This window comes from Zonotrichia albicollis, chromosome 17 (genome assembly GCF_047830755.1).
Source record: "Zonotrichia albicollis isolate bZonAlb1 chromosome 17, bZonAlb1.hap1, whole genome shotgun sequence".
Lineage (NCBI taxonomy): Eukaryota > Metazoa > Chordata > Aves > Passeriformes > Passerellidae > Zonotrichia > Zonotrichia albicollis.
In genome coordinates, this window is record NC_133835.1 from 8,480,825 (window position 1) to 8,500,223 (window position 19,399).

At 49.4% G+C, this 19,399-nt stretch overlaps 1 protein-coding gene across 1 annotated transcript; it reads right to left on the bottom strand.

The window, feature by feature from the left end:
• Window positions 1-3,725: 3,725 nt before the first annotated feature.
• On the bottom strand, window positions 3,726-19,336 carry TM9SF4 (transmembrane 9 superfamily member 4). Its single transcript, XM_005491245.4, has 18 exons — window positions 19,187-19,336; window positions 14,091-14,204; window positions 12,523-12,622; window positions 12,036-12,204; window positions 11,817-11,946; window positions 11,304-11,427; window positions 10,380-10,498; window positions 10,156-10,267; window positions 9,674-9,744; window positions 9,113-9,245; window positions 8,554-8,635; window positions 8,388-8,463; window positions 7,979-8,062; window positions 7,625-7,800; window positions 7,256-7,319; window positions 6,631-6,750; window positions 6,048-6,137; window positions 3,726-5,728 (listed from the first exon to the last, which is right to left on the bottom strand). The coding sequence occupies exons 1-18, from the start codon at window positions 19,274-19,276 to the stop codon at window positions 5,579-5,581; spliced, it is 2,004 nt and encodes a 667-aa protein (XP_005491302.2). The 5' UTR covers window positions 19,277-19,336; the 3' UTR covers window positions 3,726-5,578.
• Window positions 19,337-19,399: the final 63 nt, after the last annotated feature.

Genomic DNA, 19,399 nt, shown 5'->3' on the forward strand with positions numbered 1-19,399 from the left:
TTCCCCCTGGGATTACACCTCACTCAAAATCCATTTGTAGGAAGGAACAACATGTTATCTTGCATTTGCTTCCACTGAATTTCACATGATGGAATACTCACACACCATGTTGTGACAGAGCCCGTTCTCTGTCTCACAACATTGCTGCTCTTTAGCCTCAGTGTTGAAAAATGGTGTCACTTCAACTGGAATCCTTTTTTCACCTCTGGCAGATTGATGATTTCAGTACTTTTGTTGAGCTCAGCTCTTTGTTCTTTAATTCCTTCCTTGCTGACAGGTGAACAGCAGCTGCTGGGAAGATTTCCTGCAGTTCACTGAAAAAATCCCCTTTTCCTTTCTCTACCATTGCACCACCTTTGCTCTCTGGACAGAACAACCCCACAGAGGCATTTTCTGCTGCCTGCAATTAAAATTTCCACAAATAAATCTTCAAAGATGTGCTTCCCATCACCCTACCTTCTTTCTTATCCTCTAATCCCAGTTAGTCAGGCTGCCTGAATTCTCCCTCAGGTGCCTATTTTTAGTTAATTGCCTGCCCAAGCCCTGGAGCTATTCTGCCACTGAACAGTGAAGTGGATGAATAGCTCAAACAGAACCACTTCAGCTTTCCATCCTCATCCAAAATTTGTGTCTTTTCCATAACTTCTGGTATTTTTCCCAGTTCCTAGAGATGAGAGCTGCCACCTGAAGCTGTGAATCCCCTCCTGGCTGACCCCTGTGCAGTAGGAGAAGGTGGTTTGGTTTAGCCTGGTCTGCTGAAGCCCAGATTCTTTCACCCCAATCCCCAGCTCTGGCACCTCTCACCCTTTCCATGCCTGTTGACCATAACATGCCACAGCCATGCTGAGCCTCTCCTGGAAAGCAGCTGGAAGCTGCCAGGGAGATGCCATCACCACTGATCCAGATTTGCAGGACCACTATTCCTATTCCAACCACCTCACAGCATCTGTTGTCCCTGCTGCACAACCCATGCACACTCAGACTCACCTCTGGCTATTCCCAGTGATGGACTTGCTTCCCTCTAGTGAATAACTGGGATCCCCCAGGAATCCTTCACGTTTCAGCTGTTCTTGTGGCTGCAGGTAAGGAGTTTTCTCCTGGGGTACAGTCTGCAATCTCTACCTGGAGCCAGCTCTACATCTTCCCACAGGCCACACACCACTGATCACACTGGCATGCAAACAGGTCGAGCAAAACCAGAACAGGAGCTCAGAAATGAGACCAGAGAACAGATCACATTCTGCTTCTCACACACCCACAGAGATGAGCTTGGCTTTCCTGTTCAAGGTACATTTAATTTCCATGTGCACAGGAGGAGCCTGAAGCACCTTCCTCACTCAGTGCTTGTGGTTGAAGCCAGGTCTGTGTGGGACTTTCCACCAGTGCCTAAATACCAGCATGGAAGTGGAGCATACATGACACAGAGGGAGCTCCTCTGGATCAGATCACACTGACAAAGGAAGTTAAAAGCATTGCAAAAGATAACCAGGGAATTTGGAATTAATTTTTTTTTATTACTATAAATAGGTCAGCTCTTCAGCTGGGGGAAGAATCCTCAACATTGAAGTGTCTTGTTACAAACCAACCATCCCTCACTTTTGTGTCTTTGTTTTGAACGACTGTGCAAGGGGATAACCAACTCTATAGCATGGAATGCACTGAGCTTTCCCACTTCAGTAATTCCTGATATCTAGGAGCAATTTTTTGAAAGACTGTTCTGTAACATTTGAATGTGTTTTCCTTGAATGAGGATATTGCAGAACACAGAGCTGTCAGCTGATGCACTCTTGAGACCTGGGGTGGCTACAAGAAGGACAAAGAAGAACCTGTGAACCCCTGGGAGCAGCCAAGCTCCAAAACTGCTGCTGGAAGAAAAGCTACTGAGTGGCCTTTGCAGCCACAAGTCATGCCAAGAACCCTCTCTCAGCGCTGCTGAGATCTCTGCTGTCCCCCACAGGAGCCTATACACATCCCACTGAAAGGTGAAGGGTTTGGGATCAGCCATGGCAGGGGAAAGCCACAGTGTCCCTCCCTTCCCACTGTCCCTTCTTGTGCTGGTTCTGGACAGGCCCCGTGCCTGACCTCCCTCCCTGCAGCTACAGCTGCCAAAGCCAGAAACTTCCCATTGTTACAGCTCCACTGGTTTTCTAAAAACAAACTTTCTAGCACTTTTACACAGAGTGAATAACCTCTTCTAAAGGAGTGTTTTGGGGGCTGTAAACAAGGTTTTTAAATTCTAATTAAGTGCCATTAGGAAATGTATGGTTCATCACTAAAATTAGCTCTTGCAAAATGAAGTTCAAATTGAAAGCATCTTTTATAATGAAGTTGTTTATTAAAAGCATTTGGATCTACCCCAGGTGTCTTCATGGAGGGGAGTTGGGGTTTTGGTTGGATTAAGACAGGATAGAATCATAAGGCAGGTCAAAGACACAGTTCCCTACATGAAGCCAGAGAGGTTTTTAAATTTCTGCCAAGCAAAGAATTAGAGCCAAAAGAAAAACCCAGCACCCCACTGGGGAGGCAGCCACAGCTGACACCATTATCCCCTGTCAAGGAGAATAATGTTTGTTAGACAGAAAGTTCTGGTCCCTTGGTTTCACTAGAATTTCCAGCCCATGTGGCAGCATTTCAGAAAAGTTCAGCCCATTCCCCCTCCCAAATAACCCCAACATGCTCTGCTCCCCACAGGCAGGAGAAACAGGACCAAACCTCAGCTTAAGCTACAACTGGCTGCAGGCACCAGCAGCGTTTGAAGATGAAACAGGGCAAAGCACACAGGGCCCTCCTGGGATTCTCCTTCAGAACATGGATTAAAAGCTGACAGCCACGATCAGTGTTAGGTGCTTGTCTAAGAATGATCTAGTTTTCAGTTCTAGTTTTCATTCCTAATTCAGCCACCATTAAAACATGACCTTTCCTCAGCAGCTTTCCCCTGGCACTGGGGACTGTGACAGAACATGAATACACTCATCTGCCAAAAATGAGAAATAACTTCAGCATGGATTGTCCTGGTGCTGGAGCTGAAGTTTCTTTTGCCTTTTTAAAGAGAGGAGGGATTTTTCTGATGATTTCTGAGTTTTGATTCAAGCATTTGCCAGCTCTGGTCTCACTCACTCAGCAGCCCCCAACACTGGACTCTGTAACCTGGGGGAATCACATCCATTGCTCTGCTGGGCAAACCATCTCAGGAAAAGGGAATTCACTTTGCCTCCCTCAGCCAACACTCCAGCAGAAGCTCACTGATCTCCTGCCACACACCCCCCAGCACAAACACACAAGCTCTGGGAAGCCAACGGAGCTGGAAGCCAGCACTGAGGGCTCAGCTTCTGCAGCAGCAGCACTCCTCAAACTCCCTTGTGAGCTGTCCTGTCCCCTCTGCTGCTCTGAAGCCCTGCCCAGCAGTGCCATCCAACAGTTCTGCCACTCTGCCCATCAGTGCCACACGCTAAACAACGTGTCCCACACCCGACACAAGGTGCTCCAGTGATCTTACCCAGCAGCAGCAGATCCAAATGCCTCAACTGGTGGCATAATCATAATATATGGCAGCATTCAGGGCATGCCACACTGGGAGAAATTTAGTTTACCAGGAGAAAAATATTACAAAGAAAGCCAGAGTATTCCAAGCTCTGCTTCTGGCTGAAGCCACACGTCACAGACGGGCCAAGTGTTACAAAAAGAAATTCTCCAGAAGTGGCTTAGGAGAACCCAAGAGAGCAGGATGACAGGACAATGGCAGATTTATTTACAATAGGACACAAAGAATACATACATTAATTAAAAATTACAAAGAATACAGAGAAAACACTTCAGGGAAGGGAGAGAAATCAATGCTGGCTGAGCCTCTCCACTGGGGCAGGGGCAGAAGAAAAAAAGAAAAAAAAAATCAACAAAAATCTCAGAGAGGGACCTCAAATCAGAACTGACACAGGATTCCACAGCACAGTTGGCTCACACATCCCCTCCTCCTTTTTTCCATCCATGATTCCTGGCTGATTAGATTTGGGCATGACAGGCAGGGCCAATGGGAAGGGACACAGGCCCTTGCATGGACCTGGTGGAAACTTATGGCAATTGGGCTTTAAAAAGGCCCCAAAGCCCTCCCTGGGATCAAGGAGGGCTTTGGACAGCTTTGGGTTGGAATGATGTGACCTGTGGCAGCTGGTCATTCGAAGACCTTACTCCAAGAAGAAAAATTTTCATAGATCTCACTAGAAAAAACCTCTCCTCTGTAGTCCTGGCTGAATCCAGTGAGTCTGGGGATGGAGGGAGCCTTCACTGCAACGTGGAACCTTTTTACTGATAAACATCACTGAAGTGACCAAAACAAAAGAAAACAAACCACAACCCAACTTTAACCTCTTTTAAAAAGAGCTTCCCATGGTCTGATTCAGGCATCAAGCCATGGGAAAAGAAGAGCCCATGTCAGCTATCCAGGAGAGCTCTGGTTTTTGTGGAGAAGAACAAAATACAGCTATGGGGTGTACACTTTTCCTGTTCCCTGGAGGTAGAGAATTTCAGAGGAGGAGCAGAGAGCAGCAAGGGCAGTCAGAGCACAGGGCCAGTGAGAGAGCCCCACTCCCAGCCATGGGACAGCTCACAGGGCCACCTGCCTGTGCCAGCGCCCTCAGCATGGCCTGCACTGCCCTTGGGCAGCTTGGGCCCAACACTGCCTCAGGTCACTTGGCACTAACACCACGGCACCACAGCCATCCCTGCAGGCTCTTCAGGATCCCAGGGGCACTCCCAGGAAGGAGCCTGCCCTGATTCCTCACTCATCCAGAGCAGAGCTATGGACAGAACAATCTCTGGTAGTTACCTCAGGTATCCTTCCAGTCCTCTATTCAGCAAAACCACTTCCACCAGGACCTTCTGCAGGAGAGGCAATCCCACCCTCCCACACGGCCTGTGCTGTCCGAGGCTGGAGGGAGCAGCAGTGCTGAAGGTTGCTCAAGCTCTCTCAGGGTGAAATTGCACTTCCCAGGCTCGGAATGGCACCTCCAGCAAATTGTAAACGAGCCAAAGCCGGGACTTCGGCGATCGGAGCGCGCCGGGCTCCCGCTGGGTGAGCCTTGAGGCTCCGCTTGTTCTGCCATAGTCAAGCTCCCTCTTCTGTGCAGACACGAAGGCAGGAGAAAAACCCAGTCTGATACTTGTCTGAAGAGTCTCCCTGAATCCTAGAGCACCCCAGGGGCTGGAAGAAAACGTTTTCACAAGTGTTTCCACTGCTGTCTCAAATCCGTTCATCATCAACATAAAAAAAAGGATGGATTAGCAAAAAGGGGGTTTACTTATACAGAGGGATATTTCTCTGCTAAAAAACTCCCTCAAATATGGAACAGGATAATAAAGTTAAAATGTAAGGTATCTACAGACCCCTTTTCCCCGCAGAAGTAGCCCAGAATCCATGTACACTGTGCCAAAGTTACATTCCAAATCGAGGAGTTAATTATTTCTCTTGTGACTCTCCCACTGGATTTTTTGTTTCCTTAAAAAGAGCTGGGAGAAGATGTCCCTGTCCCTCCTGGGAGGACACGTGTTCAGAGGTGTCTGATTCCTGCTGGGGGCTCCAGCTTCAGTCGATTTTCACGGCGGCGTAGATCTTCCTCACGAACATGTAGGCTGCGTAGAAGCCAATGGTGCCCGTCAGGAGCCAGAAGGACAGGACCATGAGGGCAGTGTAGCCAAAGTACAGTAAGGAGGGGATGAACTCAACAATATCCAGCTGAAACAGAAGAGGATGAAAAAAGTCAGCGAAATAACACACACAGATGACAAACCAACCAGTACCCTCTGCAAGGAGAGCGCTGGCAAAGGGAGGAAAATTTTCATTTTTGTCCAGCTGAAGGGAGATCCCCTTTGAGGTGGGGTCAGGGAATGCTGCTCTGTGCAAGGCCTGGGGCACCTACACCCTCCTCTCCTGTGTGGAAGGGCTGTGAGCACTGCCTTGGGCTGGCATGGGCACACTGGCACTCAGCAGGCCCACTGTTTCCCAAATCCCACAGTCACCCCCAAACACGTGGCACTTCCACCCAGAGGAATACCTTGTTCACAAAGTAGAAGACAGCATAGATGAGCACGTAGAAGGCAGATCCTCCAGACACCAGGAAGGTTCTCCACCACCAGCGGTAATCCTGACAGGACAAAGAGCCCCATTATCCCCCCAGGACTTTCTACTCCCCAGGCACTGCCTCAGGGAAGCTGTGACAGGGAGAACACCACCCATCTTCAAAGGAAATCCACAGTTTGGGACTGGTGAACTTTTTCTGTCACAAATGTGTTTCCAAACAAGAGCTGTGATGCTGGCAGTCAGGCTCAAAGCACCTGCTGCCCAAGGACATGGCTCACCTTTGGTCCTGCATTTTGTTTTGTATGTGGGTGGAACAGAACAGCTTGGGAACAGCTCAAAACATCCTGTGCCCAGCAAAATTCCTGGTATGGAACCACAGTTCCCAGCCTAACAGATAACCAAGGAGCTTTAATTCCCTTTAGAGTGAAGGGACATTGGGGACAATCACACCTGTGAAGCTGGGCCACACTGATCTTTCCTGAGCAGCAGCAATAATGTGTGCTTTTCCAGGAGCAGAGCACCCTCTGCTACCCAAATTACAAACATGGAAATCTCACCTCAGCACAGAGCTGGAAATACACCATGACAATGCTGATCTGGGAGCAGGATACCACCAGAATGATAAACACCAGGAAGAGGAAGCCAAAAAGGTAATAGAACTGGTTCTCCCAGATTGCCTGAAATAAACACACAGCAGGAATTGATTTCCATGTTACTGTCATCAATCACTGAACATGGGACTCACTCCTGGCAGCCAGCCAGGGGAAAATGAGGAGCCCCCTCAGCCTCACCTAGATGGAACCACAGATCTAATGCATTTCACAATGTCACTTCAGAGTAAAAGGGGCACAAGGACCTCTGAGATAGCTTGTTCATTCCCCCACATCTCCCAAGCAAATTCTTCCCCATCCATACAAGGTGAAAAATGGGTAGCAGCAGAACAGTGACTGTCTCAAGACCAGGACTCTTCCTTGATGTAATGTTACAGTAAATTTTGTCTTTACCACAAAATCACCAGGAGAGTCCCATAGCTCTCCCTGGAAACTACTGAATGGCTTGGAAGAGACCAGCTACCCTTCAGAGAACAGGAATAGGAGACTGATCCAGTGGAAGGCTCCTCCCTTTCAAAAGCTTTGGCATGAAAAGAATCCCATTGAGGAGGAAAGTGGGTTAAATGCTTACACTGAAAATGAAGAACAACTCAATGAACATGGCTCCAAAAGGCAGAATACCAGCCATGAGGATCCTACAGAGCAGAAACAAAAGCTATAAGCAGCACAATATAACTGGACATTAAAAATTCCTTGTAAACACACAGAACACTCCAAGCAAAGGCACTACATTTCCAGATTACTAAATTTCACAGGCAATGGCACAGCTGCTCCCACTGCTAAGTACCCCTCATACCGCATCCAAATTATCAATGTCGTCTCAAGGAGCCCAATCTGCCATCTGTCCATGTCCAGAGAGCAGCAGGTGACACTCAGCAACCCAAGGGGACCAAGGGGAGGGGATTTAACTCACCATATTTCCCAGACACTGATCACTCACCCCACAAATTTGTTCATATACCACCTCTGCTCCGGGATCTGCCTGGGAATCTGATTTGTCCGTACAGGATTGTCATAGGGCTGCTTGCGAAATCCAAAGTAGTAACCCAGGTAGACCAAGGGCAAGGAGATCCCAAACCACATGCACAGCAAGGCCACCATGGTAGGGAAAGGCACCTGGAATCACACCAAGAGCCACAGAAGTGAGGCTGACAGCTCTCCTGCCGTGGGGACTGACGTCATTGGCCAAGCCAACTTGTCACCCACTCGGAAAGGTCTGGGAAGCCAAGTGGGTCCCTGTCAGCCCAGTGACCCTGTCCCACCCAGCAGGCCCCAGGCTGAGGGTGGCACCTACCGCACCAGAGGAGTGTTTCCCCCAGATGAAGCAGTTGAGGACAAAGCAGATGCCAAAGACAACGCCCGGGTACAGTGTCGCTGTCTGCAAGAGGAACCACAGCATAAGAGAAAGCACCTGATTCCTCAGCCAGATGTTCCTATGGAATGAGTCCATGCCTGATACAAGGCACATGTGGAGAAGTGTCCCTTTTGTTACAGGACAAGAACACAGAGCTGGGCTGTGGGGAGGATCTTGGACAATTCTCTTTGCTCTGGTGGTGCCTTTTCTGTAAAGCTACAAGGGCTCAACCCACAGCAAATGTGCAGCACAGCCAGACTGTGTCCAGCTACCACAAACATGTGGAGCTTATCCACAGATTTTGCCATCAGCAAACCAGGATAAACAGCACAGAACATCCAAGACTCACACAAAAGGCTCCCTTCTTCCATCGATGGCCTTTCAGAGTCCGGTATAAGCGGCCAGCAAAGAATCCACCAAAAACCCTGCACAGAAACAAGCCAAATCAATGAAAATGAGCTGCTGCAGCTGGGGGGAGGCAGGACAGCACAGGGGGAAGCCGTGGAGGCACCTACCCCATGAACATGAAGAGGAAGCAGGCAGTTGTCATCAGCGCGCCCCGGCTCGAAGGCGACAGCATCCCCAGCATAGCAACAACTGCAGAGGGAAACAGGACAAGGAACAGCAGCTCTGAGGGACATGTGCTGCAGCAGCTCAAGGACAGGGGCCTGTCCCATGTGCAGCCCACAGCTGCCTGCAGTCCCTGCACAGCCTGATCTCCTTCACAGCATAATGTATCCAGAGCCTCCAGCACCGGCCAGAGAGGAAGGCACAGCTTTGATTTCAGCTTCCCCAGGGATGGGAGCAGGTGCAGCTCAGCAGGCAAGGCACACCTGTCCAGAAGTCCCCCAGCCCACTATCAGCCAGGGCTCACAGCTTGGCAAAGGAAATAAAATCACACAAAGTTGCCTTCAGCTGGGCAATATCATCCAGCAGTTCAGTATCTGCCCAGGCTGATGGCAACAGGAAGCAGCTTCATGGGCCTCATTCCAGCTAAAGTGAGCACAGGGTGAAATCAAACATCCTCGAGCATCATTTGTGTTACAGCTACCCCATGCAACGTGTGCTACTTACAGATGACAATCAGGATCATACAGAAGAGCTGAATTCCAGAACCCAGGAGAGAGCTGAGGATCATAGGATACTGTGGAGGCCTGAAGACATCTCCATGCACAAGTTTCCAACCAGATTCCTCCATAGTATCTTCCTATAGCAACAACAGAAAAAGGAGGTTATTTAGATGTGATACACTAGTGGAAATAAAGGTCCTACCACAGGCAGCCTAAGAGGTTAATTTTCCTGGATCCAGTCTTTCTATTAATTTTACCACTCTAGCCAAGAAACTTCTTTCCTCTTGGGTTAAAACAGCTGAGACCTGAGTAGTCAGTGCCAGGACACACATTTACAGAGCTTTTACATTTACATTTGCAGTCACTCCTTAGGTCTGAAGACATCCTAACTAGTATGTGATTGCTCAGGCAGAAAAAGGTGTGTGACAGCACAACACAACTGCCCATCCCATGGCCAGGGCTCAAAGGAAAACAGGGGCAAGGGAAGAGACAATACAGCCACGTCTGCACACTGGATCCCAGCTTCCCCCTCCCTCTAATCCCAGCCCAAGGAACAAACACATACAATGTCATCCTCTTTGTTGTAGTTGGCAATGTCCTTCCGCAGCGTCCGGATGATGATCATGCTGAGAATCCCTGAAAACAAGCACAGAGTTCAGCTCAGAGGCTCCCACAGGGCTGTGCTGCTCTCATGCTGTGCAACTACATGGCTCCCACCAACACTCTGTTCTGGCTGAGAGAGGAGGTCTTGAGTCATCAGCAAAGACAGAATCAAAACCCTAAGGAGCAGGGAAGGCAGTATTCCAGCAGAAATGGGGCATTGTGGCTTTCTTGTGGGTTTTTTTGCTCCATCAATGATCCCAGTGTGAGAAAGGCTGGTAACTGCCTGACCCCACAGGACACTGTTTGAACTGGGAGGATTTAAATTGGTTCCTGCTACTTCTGACCAGGTTCAGATGTGGCCACATGCTCCTTGAGCCACCTGCAGCTAAGGCTTAAATAATGCAGATAATGGTAAAGCCTTCCTCTCCCCACACATCCACTCACCTGAAAGGAAAAAGACAACCACAACGGAGTTAATGATAGAGAACCAGTGGATCTGCACGTCACTCATGGTCAGGTACGTGTCCCAGCGGGAAGCCCACTTAATGTCACTTTCCTGAAACAACAGGAGAGTTCTTCTCACACCAGCACATCCCCAGTGTCTTTCACGACTCCAGTGACAGACACTTGGAGCATCACTGCCAGCCAGCTCCCCAGTAGTGCCTCACCTCCCAGTGCACAGAGTAGGTGAAGAGTAACTGGTTCTCTTTAGTGGGATCTATTTCCTGAGGGGCAGAGCCCGTGGCTTCGGGCAGGGTGCACATGCTCTTCTCATCAGCCTTCAAGTCTGTAGGGGAAAGCAGAGCACACAGTGAGCCCTCCCCTCAGGCACCACCTCTCCCACTGAGCACCACCCTGAGGGCATTGGGTTGCAGTAATTCCAGGTGGGGAAGCACTTGCTCCTTGCTCACCTGCTCTGCAGTTTGTAAAACTACTCTCCTGACCAGTAGTGGAGCACCATTAACAAGCTTTCAGGAAAGCTATGCACAGGGCTCTCCTTAACTGGAAGGATAAAAGCCAGAGGTTCTGAAGCCAAGGATCTAGACCGTGAACAAATCCTCTATTCCACACGATATGGTGAGAAACAAGATCTCTGCAGCAGTGCCTGCCCTGCCAGAGGGAGCTGTGTGGGGTGATCCACACCATCAGCAACTGCCCTTCTAGACACCCTTTTCCACTGGGCTCACTGAGGTAGGAGTTCTTTCCCCTAAGCATTATTTTTAAATTTCAATTCCCCAGAACAGTTCCAAACATCCTCTGTGTCCCTGAACCAGCACAGAGTGTCCCAGTCAGGGAGATCTGTGCCACAGCAAGAGCCAGAATGCCAGACATGCCTCATACCAGATGACACAGTGCAAAAAAATCCAACCCCAAAACCTCAAATTCAGATCTTTTTACAGGAATTGATTTTCCATGGACTGCAGTTCATGGATACGTCTCTATTGTTGGTACTTCCTTAATAACAAAGTGGTTTATTATTCTTGTAATTTAGACTCATTTCTGCGCCCTGTGAAGCAACAATTGGCACTCTGATACAGTTTGTCCATACAGGAGATTGTTCCCCCTTGCTCCCCTCCTCAAGGATCTCTTACCTTCCAGTTTGATGCTTTGGGGAATCACCTCAAAGCGCACCACCCTGTAGGTGTGCTCCTGGCTCTCTTCCACATCCTCTCTGTGGTAGTAAAGGATGAAGGAGAGGTGGTTGTGCAGGTAGAACTGAAACAGTGACATAAAATAAAACATCAGCTGCCTGTGGGAGGAAGAAGCAAAGCTGAGAAGTAACAACTGCAGAAAACAGCTTCAGTGAGGGAAAACTAAAGACTTCAACATCAGAGATCAGCCAGTCTTGAGGGCACAGTGCTTTGCTCTGCTGAGGAAAAGCCACTGCATGAGCCTGTCCAAAGTTACACAGTGAATAAAAGCAAGGACTCCTGCCTTTCCCACCTTCCCACCCACCCTCTTCACCCACAAGAGACCCTTCTCTCATATTTCCACTATTAATAAAACCTTTTGGTTGTGCTCCCAATTCTGATACTCTCTGGCAGACCTCTGACAGACATCCATATCTCCTCCAGGCACCCTCACACAGCACCTCAGTTCCCTACCTTGTTACCATCCATAAAGCCAAGCCTGTATCCATGCTCAAACTGCACATCCTTCTCCTTCTTCTTCTCCTCTTCCTCACGATTGGAATAAAACTCCAGCCGTGTTGCCACAGGGAGGTTATCAGCAATGCTGAAAAGATCAAATTTGAACAGATTTCAGAACAAATTTGTCCACAGCACCAAATCTCCCTGACACAAATCCATGCCTCAGTGACTCACAGGTGGACATAGTAATCCTCCCTGATGCGCTCGGCGATGAGCTTGCTCTGCTCCACTGTCAGAGTCACTGGCTTGTTGGGAAAGTTGCACAGAACTTCACATTTCTTCTCCACATTCATGGAAACCTGGAAAGGTGTATTTACAATTCGGTCCCCTCGAAGAACCTCACCTGGAAAACAGGAAAACACAGGCAGGGTTGGAGACTGACAGGCTTCCTGCTGCAGGGACCACAGGAAGCTCCTGTGCTAGCCCAGGTGCAGGATAAGATTGCAAGTTAGTACAGCTGCTTTGTTGGAAGTATCAAGGCCTGCTTATGAATCAAGTTACAGCTCTCCATCAGGACAGGCATTTCCAGTGTCCAGCACATGGACACTGCTGTTTGCAGACAGCCAGCACGCAGTGAATCAGGGGAAGCAGCTTCTCTGAGCTCAGCAGAAGGGACACTTGCAATTGCTTTCACCCCCCACACTGTCTGACAGGTACACACCGAGGTTCTCAGCCTTGTAGGTGATCTTGCTGGGCTGGCAGAAGGGCAGTGAGTAGTACTCATAGGGCAGCTGGGTCCGGGAGCTCGTCAGCTTCACAGCCTGCAGGAGGAATGGAAGGATTATCCCCAGGAAAAAACTCCAGATCATTTCCTCTCCTCTCAGCATCATCCAGAAGCTGATGCTTACTTCAAAACACCTTCCATAAAGCTCACTTCCAGAAGATACTATTACTACTACTATTAAAAATAGTAACAAAGACAGATGTTCCTGAGAGACTTCCAGTAGCAATTTATTCACAGAGAAACACTCAAAGAACAAAACATGGTGGTTTCACAAATTTATGTCTCAGTGGAGTCCTAAGAAACAACAAAGAGCTCAAAAGAGATTCAAGAATCCCATTTCATACAAGATTTCCTCAAACAAAAATTCACATCCCACTGGACCTAGAGGTCTGGCCTCCAGTGCTATGGAGAGTTCAGCAATTTTAATCTCTGCAAGGAAAGCCAGAGAGCCATCAATCTGGGAAGACAAGGTGACCAACCACAAACATTCCTGGAGAGTTTCCACAAATCACAGGGTACAAGGGAAGTGCAGAGACATACTACAACAGCCAAGACCACAGTTGCTCTGAAAAACAGAAGTGTTTTGTAATATAGCCAAGCTTGTTTATTGGAAAAGTGCTGGCAAACACACTGACTTGCCTAAGCACTTGAGGAAGCATTTAGCTCCTGAAATCCCTCTGAGAACAGCTATTCCAAAACCCTCTTCTTCTGGGAAGCTTACTGTAGCCACAGGCAAGTCTCATTTGCTTAAAAATAGCCTATGTCTGGCAGTCTGTGGCCAAAGAGAAAACTGTGCTGTGCTTCACGTGAGAGCAGCCAACCTCAGCAGCCCCAAGGGTGCTGGATTTGCTGACACAGAGGCCACAGCTTTAGAAAAATAAATGAAATGGGCTATAAATCACTGATCTCTGAAAGCAAAGCCTGGCTTCCTTATGGATAGATGCAGCAGCTCTGTTATTGAGTACCAGCAACACTGCACAGGAACAGCTCTCAGCAAGGCTGGGCTGAAAGATCTGCAAGGCTCAAGGACAAACACCTCCACCTGGGAAGAGCTTCTCATGAATTTCCCTGAAAGCACAACATGAGCAAACTGGGTATTGAGAAGGTCAGATTCAGACCTTATTCCACCATTCACCTTCCACCCAAAGGCACAATCTGCATAAGCACTTTTAGAGTCAGTATAATACTGGTGAAATTACATTCACTTCAAAGAAACAATGAGAAAGGGACCCTTTTCCCAAACAGAGCAACATCTTGAGGACTTTGAAGGAATTTGATAGAAGGAATCTTGAAGGAATTTGGTAGAAGAGATCAGGGGCAAGAAGGAATTGTGTTGGGACCTGAGCGTTGTGAACAGAGGACATATCTGAACACAAAATTTAAGCAACAGGATCCCCAAATTTAACTTTGCAGCCCACCTTAGCTGCTATGGTATAAAAAAGAAAAAACCCAAAAGACAAAAACCCCCCAAACCAAACAGACTCACAGCACTGAGTGTGTCCTACCTTTATCTCTACGGGGTCATTGCGGTGGAAGTTGATGGGAGCCACCCCGGGTACGTAGAACGAGTCTGTGCTGTGTAACAACACCAGCAGGCCCAGCACACATCTCAGCCTTTCCTGCAAAAAGGACAGGGAACAGTCAAATACAACAGAAACAGCATTAGAGATGGGCAACAACACTGGAAATGTTCATCCCAGACATTAGGTGATTAAACAGAAATTAAATTCACAAAAGCTGTTCTTAGCTTTGTGACCCTCATCACATCACTTTCCACTCAGCGTGTCTCTGCCTCTTCATCTGCAATTAGGAAAACCTTGGCTTTACTCAACCATAAGAAAAATGCCATTTTAATCTGCACCATGGGGCATCGAGCAGGCCATCACTTCACTTTTCTGCTCATCCCCACTGAGCTCCCTGTGCTGGAAAACTCCATGGATTAGTGGAGAAGAGGGCTGTAGCCCTGGCTCTGGATGTGTGTCAGCTCTGCACAGCAGCAGCTGCCCTGGAGCTGAGTACAGATGGCTGCCCACAGGCCACTACCTGCAGAGGAGCAGTCACTGTGGAGTGACACCAGTAACATCACCAAAGGGACAGTCACATCACCACTCCCTCCTGCTGCATCACCACTCTGCTTTCCTCACAGGCCACAGCTCAGTAATATGGCACATCACTTTTTCAGCTCTTTTTAGGGAGCAGGGTGACAAGTCAGGCTGGAAGGTTCAATCAACTCTACAGGGGATCCAGGAGAACTCAGATCCTACCACAGCCACAGCAAACCCTTTATTTAACACACCTTGCTGCCTCCTCAGCCCCTCCCATTACCTCAGGTAACCCAGCTGAGCATGGGCAGGAAGGCTGTGAAATGAAAATCGAGCTTTAAAGAGTATTAGGCAGCAGCAGCTTGCCTGGATTAGGACATCAGCTCTGCTATAATCTCACAGCACTACTGGCTTCAGGCCCTTCTCCTGAACTCCCTGTGGGTATGGCACCACTGGAAAATCACACAAAACCTGGTTTGGTTTGGGATAACTCTTGAGCTAATGCTGCAAATGTAAAAACCAAATCCCCACTGTCCCTGTGTGTCCTCAGCACTGTCAGTCTGTCTGACAGCACCAGAGGGAACACTCCACAGGCCAGGTGTGACAAACAGCAGCTCCATCATGGGGATCCTTCCTCAGGTAGGATGAAAAAATAAAACAAAAAAAAAATCCCTGTGCTTATCATCCCCACACCCCTTCTTCTTCATCACCTTCCTCCTGTCTCATTCTAAGGCAAGGAAAGTACCTGGGCCCAGACACCCGTAAGGGCAAACCAGAGCATCCAGAATTAGTGAAATTGAGCAGGATTTAAAAAAAAAGGCAGAAGTGTCAGGGGGTTGAAAGTCTAAAATTTAAGATGCAAATGCTAGGCACCTACAGAAAATATGAATACTGAATCATCAGATACATGTGGCCTTCCAGTACCTGGAGGGAGCCTACCAGAAAAATTGAGAGACTATTTACAAACCATGGAGTACAGGACAAGGGGGAACAGCTTTAAACTGACAGAGTAGGGTTAGATTGTATATTAGAAGGAAATTCTTCCTTGTGAGGGTGGTGAGGCCCTGGCACAGGCTGCCCAGAGAAGCTGTGGCTGCCCCATCCCTGGAATTGCTGAAGATCAGGCTGGATGGAGTTTGGAGCAGCCTGGGATAGTGGAAGGTTTCCCTATCCATGGAACAAAATGAGTTTTAAGGACCCTGCCAGCCCAAACCATGCTGTGATTCTGTGATCTTTTTTGCCTACAAAGGGGATTTTCAGATCTATTCTAAGCACAGCCAAATACACTTGGAGCAGGCATAAAGCCCCAGCTTGGAAACACTCTTGTTAAAACTGCCTGACATTCAATACTGATCTGCCTTCAGGCAACATGGGGATTATTCTCTGTGCTTCACTAAATTTTGCCTTTCCAATCTTTAAAGGGAGTGCTCAGTGGCTCTCCACAGAGCAGGAAAATGTCTCCTGCACAGGGGAAGCAGTGGAAGGAATCTGCACTCTTGTCCCACACTGCACTCCAGCAACCTGCAGCCCTTACCTCATTTGTCACTGAAGTGACAAACCTACACAGTGTTACTCCAAAACCAGAACCACACCACTGCCACCCCTGCCCCAGCAGGCTGGGAGGTGAAAGGACCAGGACAGAACTTTGGCAGCCACTCAGGAGACACATGAGCATGCAGGAGATGAAATTTCTGATGACAATTTTGGCAGAAATCAGGCTGTCTTTGCATACAGATGATGATGACTCAGGCAGCAACAGGAAAGACAAGAGGATGACTCTAAAGCCTTGCCAGGAAAGAACAGTTGGTAGCAAGAAAGGGGAAAGCTGCTATGCAACAGGTGGGGAAAGCTTTGGGAGTGAAATATGAAGGAAATGCCCAGTGCAGGCTCCTGAGCTGGCAGAGCACAGGGAAGCTGAAGCCAGGGCCCTTACTCATCAGGACCTTTGTGCTTGTGCTGACAAATGTGCCTCATCTTCTCCAAACAAAGGCAGCAGCTTAGAAATGTCAACATGGACACCCCCCAAAGCATCTGTGTGACTCATGGGCCTGGCCAGGTGATTGTATCACACGGGGGATTCCTGCAAGCTGAGTTCTCCCCTGTGCCAGGTCAGAACTTCCAGCAGGGAGCTCTGCTTTGGTTCAGTCACAGAGCCCTGGCAAGGCCCAGACTTGGAGCAAACAGGACACACAGCTTCACAGCCTTTTCCATTTACATTTCAAAAACATGCAAAAAAAAAACCCCTCCAATGACAATCTTGCATCTGAAGTGCCAGGAAATCATTTAATGGTGCAACAAGTAGCACAACAAATACGCACAACCCCAGACTGAGAAAAACCCAGCTGCAAGTAGGCAAAAATAGTTCAGATTGCCAAAGCCTGATTATTTTCCCATAGGCAGACATGCAGGGACACCCTGTCTTAGAAGAATATGATCTAAATAAAAGAAGTAACTGTAGTAGCACAATCACCATTCCTGTCCCTCAAATCAAAAGTTCACACACAAACTCTCTCCAAAAAGGCCCTTCTGAATAATTATCACCAGCCTTGGGGTTTGCAGACAACTCCTGGTTTATCCCATCCAGAAAGACTAAAAACAGCATTGCCACTTTCTGTGAATTCACAGAAAGCTCACAAACCACAGTGCCAAAACAGAGGATTTTTCTCTAAACCCCAGTCTGACCCAGCATGAAGAGGCCCTAAAATATCCAGTTATTACCACACTTGTCCCTCCCTAGGACTTGTGGTCCCTCCAGCTCCCACTGCCAGAGTCTGACATTTATTTAAGGGAAAGGGGAAACAGCAGCTGCTCCCTGGGGCACTCTGCAACAGCTCCAGCTGCTCCAGAGGGTCCATGGCCTGCCCATGTGCACCCAGGACATCCCTGCCCAGGTTACTGCCAAAAACTTGAAGAAACCCTCAAGCAACAGCAAATTCAAACATCAGAAATGAGCCAGTGCTGTACCAGGGCTGGTTTAGGTCTTAGGAGTTTCACAATCCATACAGGAACTGAAGAACAGAACACAGGATTTGTTCAAAGACATGAAAAGGAAGGAGGAAGTGACAGTGATGGATATCATGAATTGTCCCATCTCTTTTTGGCAGAGAAAGGCAGGAGGGACATCAAAGAGCCATAATCAAGAGTTGTTAATTTTCAAAGACAGCTTTGAAGAAAAACAGGGAAAACGACCTGTGCAGAGCCATTTGTCCAAATGGATTCACACAGCTCTCCTATTCCATTCCACTTACTGAAACTTTTTTTAAATGGTCACAGAAAGGGAGGAAAGCCACAACTCACTACTCTGTGGGAAAAAAAAAAAACCCAACAAGCTCCCTCACCTTGCAGAATGTAACCTTCATTCTGCCCTCAGGCACCTTAGCAGGACAGAACGGTGCTAATGGCACCCTGACCCTCATCCCCTTTTCCAAGGGCTGCCTCCTTGGATGATCCTGACACCTGTTTGGATAAGCACATCTTTATTACATCCCTGCCCTGCTCACCCTGCACTGGAGGAGCCACGAGAGCCCTTCAGAAGGAGACAAGTGCTGCATTCACATTGACTTCAGAGCTCCTTTGACACCAGGAGAGCTGCTGGCAGCCTCCTCTGCCCTTCACACAACAGAGAGCCACGAGGAAATTCCCAGTAGGACCATCCCCAGCCCTCAGAGCCAGCTGAGCACTCCCTCCCCCGTGCCTGGGGGAAAGCCAGCAGGGTATGAAGATGCTGAAAGCAAATGAAAGGAAAACCTTGGCTCTCCCAGTCTCTCCATGAGTCACCTCACAGCCCAGCCAGCAGCGACCTTTGTATCAGCACACATCCTTCATCAACACCGCTATTCCTGCAATGCCCTGCCACTAAAATACCCTCTATGAAAGCAAGCAGGAAATCCGTTTGACTTCTACAAGACTTCAAGGCAGATAACAAATGTCTCAGCAGCTCGTTTTCTGCTCTGCGAGGTGGCACTGATGCCCACCAGGAACACCTTCAGTTCTCTGAGGATTCAAGGAATAATTCAGTAGTAATAACAGGGATGCTGAGACGCGGGAAACGAAGCAGCTGCTCAAACCCGGGCCCGACAACCACCACCAAACATTTGTGAAACCACACAGAGCAAACAGAGCAACCGGCTCGGTGCTTGGCACCAGCCCCGGCCCAGGCTGGCAGCTCGGAAGGGAGGGCTGAGGATGTGCCGGTGCTCCCTGCAACCCGCCCGGCCCCTCCTGCCCCGACACCGCCGCGAACCGCACAAGGGAGCCAACTTTGCTGCTGAGGGAGCGCAGGGCAGGCGGGACTGGAGCCCGCCGGGCTGCCCTGGGCACCGAGCGGCGGCCCGAGCCCTGCCCTCCACAGGTGACACCGCCGGGAGACGCGGGGCAGCTGCAAGGCCCCGGCCGGGACCGGGGAGCCTCCTCCGCCCAGGGGCCGGGCCCGCATCCCTCCCAGCGCGGTGCGGATCCGGCCGCAGCCCCCGAGGCGAGCCCCGCACCGGGAGCGGGGCCGGGCCGGGCCGGGCAGAGCGGGCGGGACGCGGGGCCGGGCCGGGCCCCGCCGCACTCACCATCGCCGCCGACGCCGCCATCTTGGATCCACGTGTCGGCGCTGCCGTCACCGGAAGCGGCGCGCGGTTGGCTGCGGGGCCGATCGCCATGGCGACCGCGGCGGCCGGGCAGGACCGCGCCCGGCGGCCGCGCTCTGCGACACCGGGACCAGGCCCAGCGCAGCCCCGGATCGGCACAGCCCTCCTGCCGGGAGAGCCAGGGCGGGGGTCTCC

Coding starts and splice junctions, on each gene's coding strand:
- TM9SF4 (XM_005491245.4), bottom strand. CDS start 19,276: ATGGCGATCGGCCCCGCAGCCAACCGCGCGCCGCTTCCGGTGACGGCA. Junction 11,947..12,035: donor GAGGATTACTATGTCCACCT/GTGAGTCACTGA, acceptor TGATCTTTTCAG/CATTGCTGATAACCTCCCTG. Junction 9,246..9,673: donor ACAACAAAGAGGATGACATT/GTATGTGTTTGT, acceptor TTGTTGCTATAG/GAAGATACTATGGAGGAATC.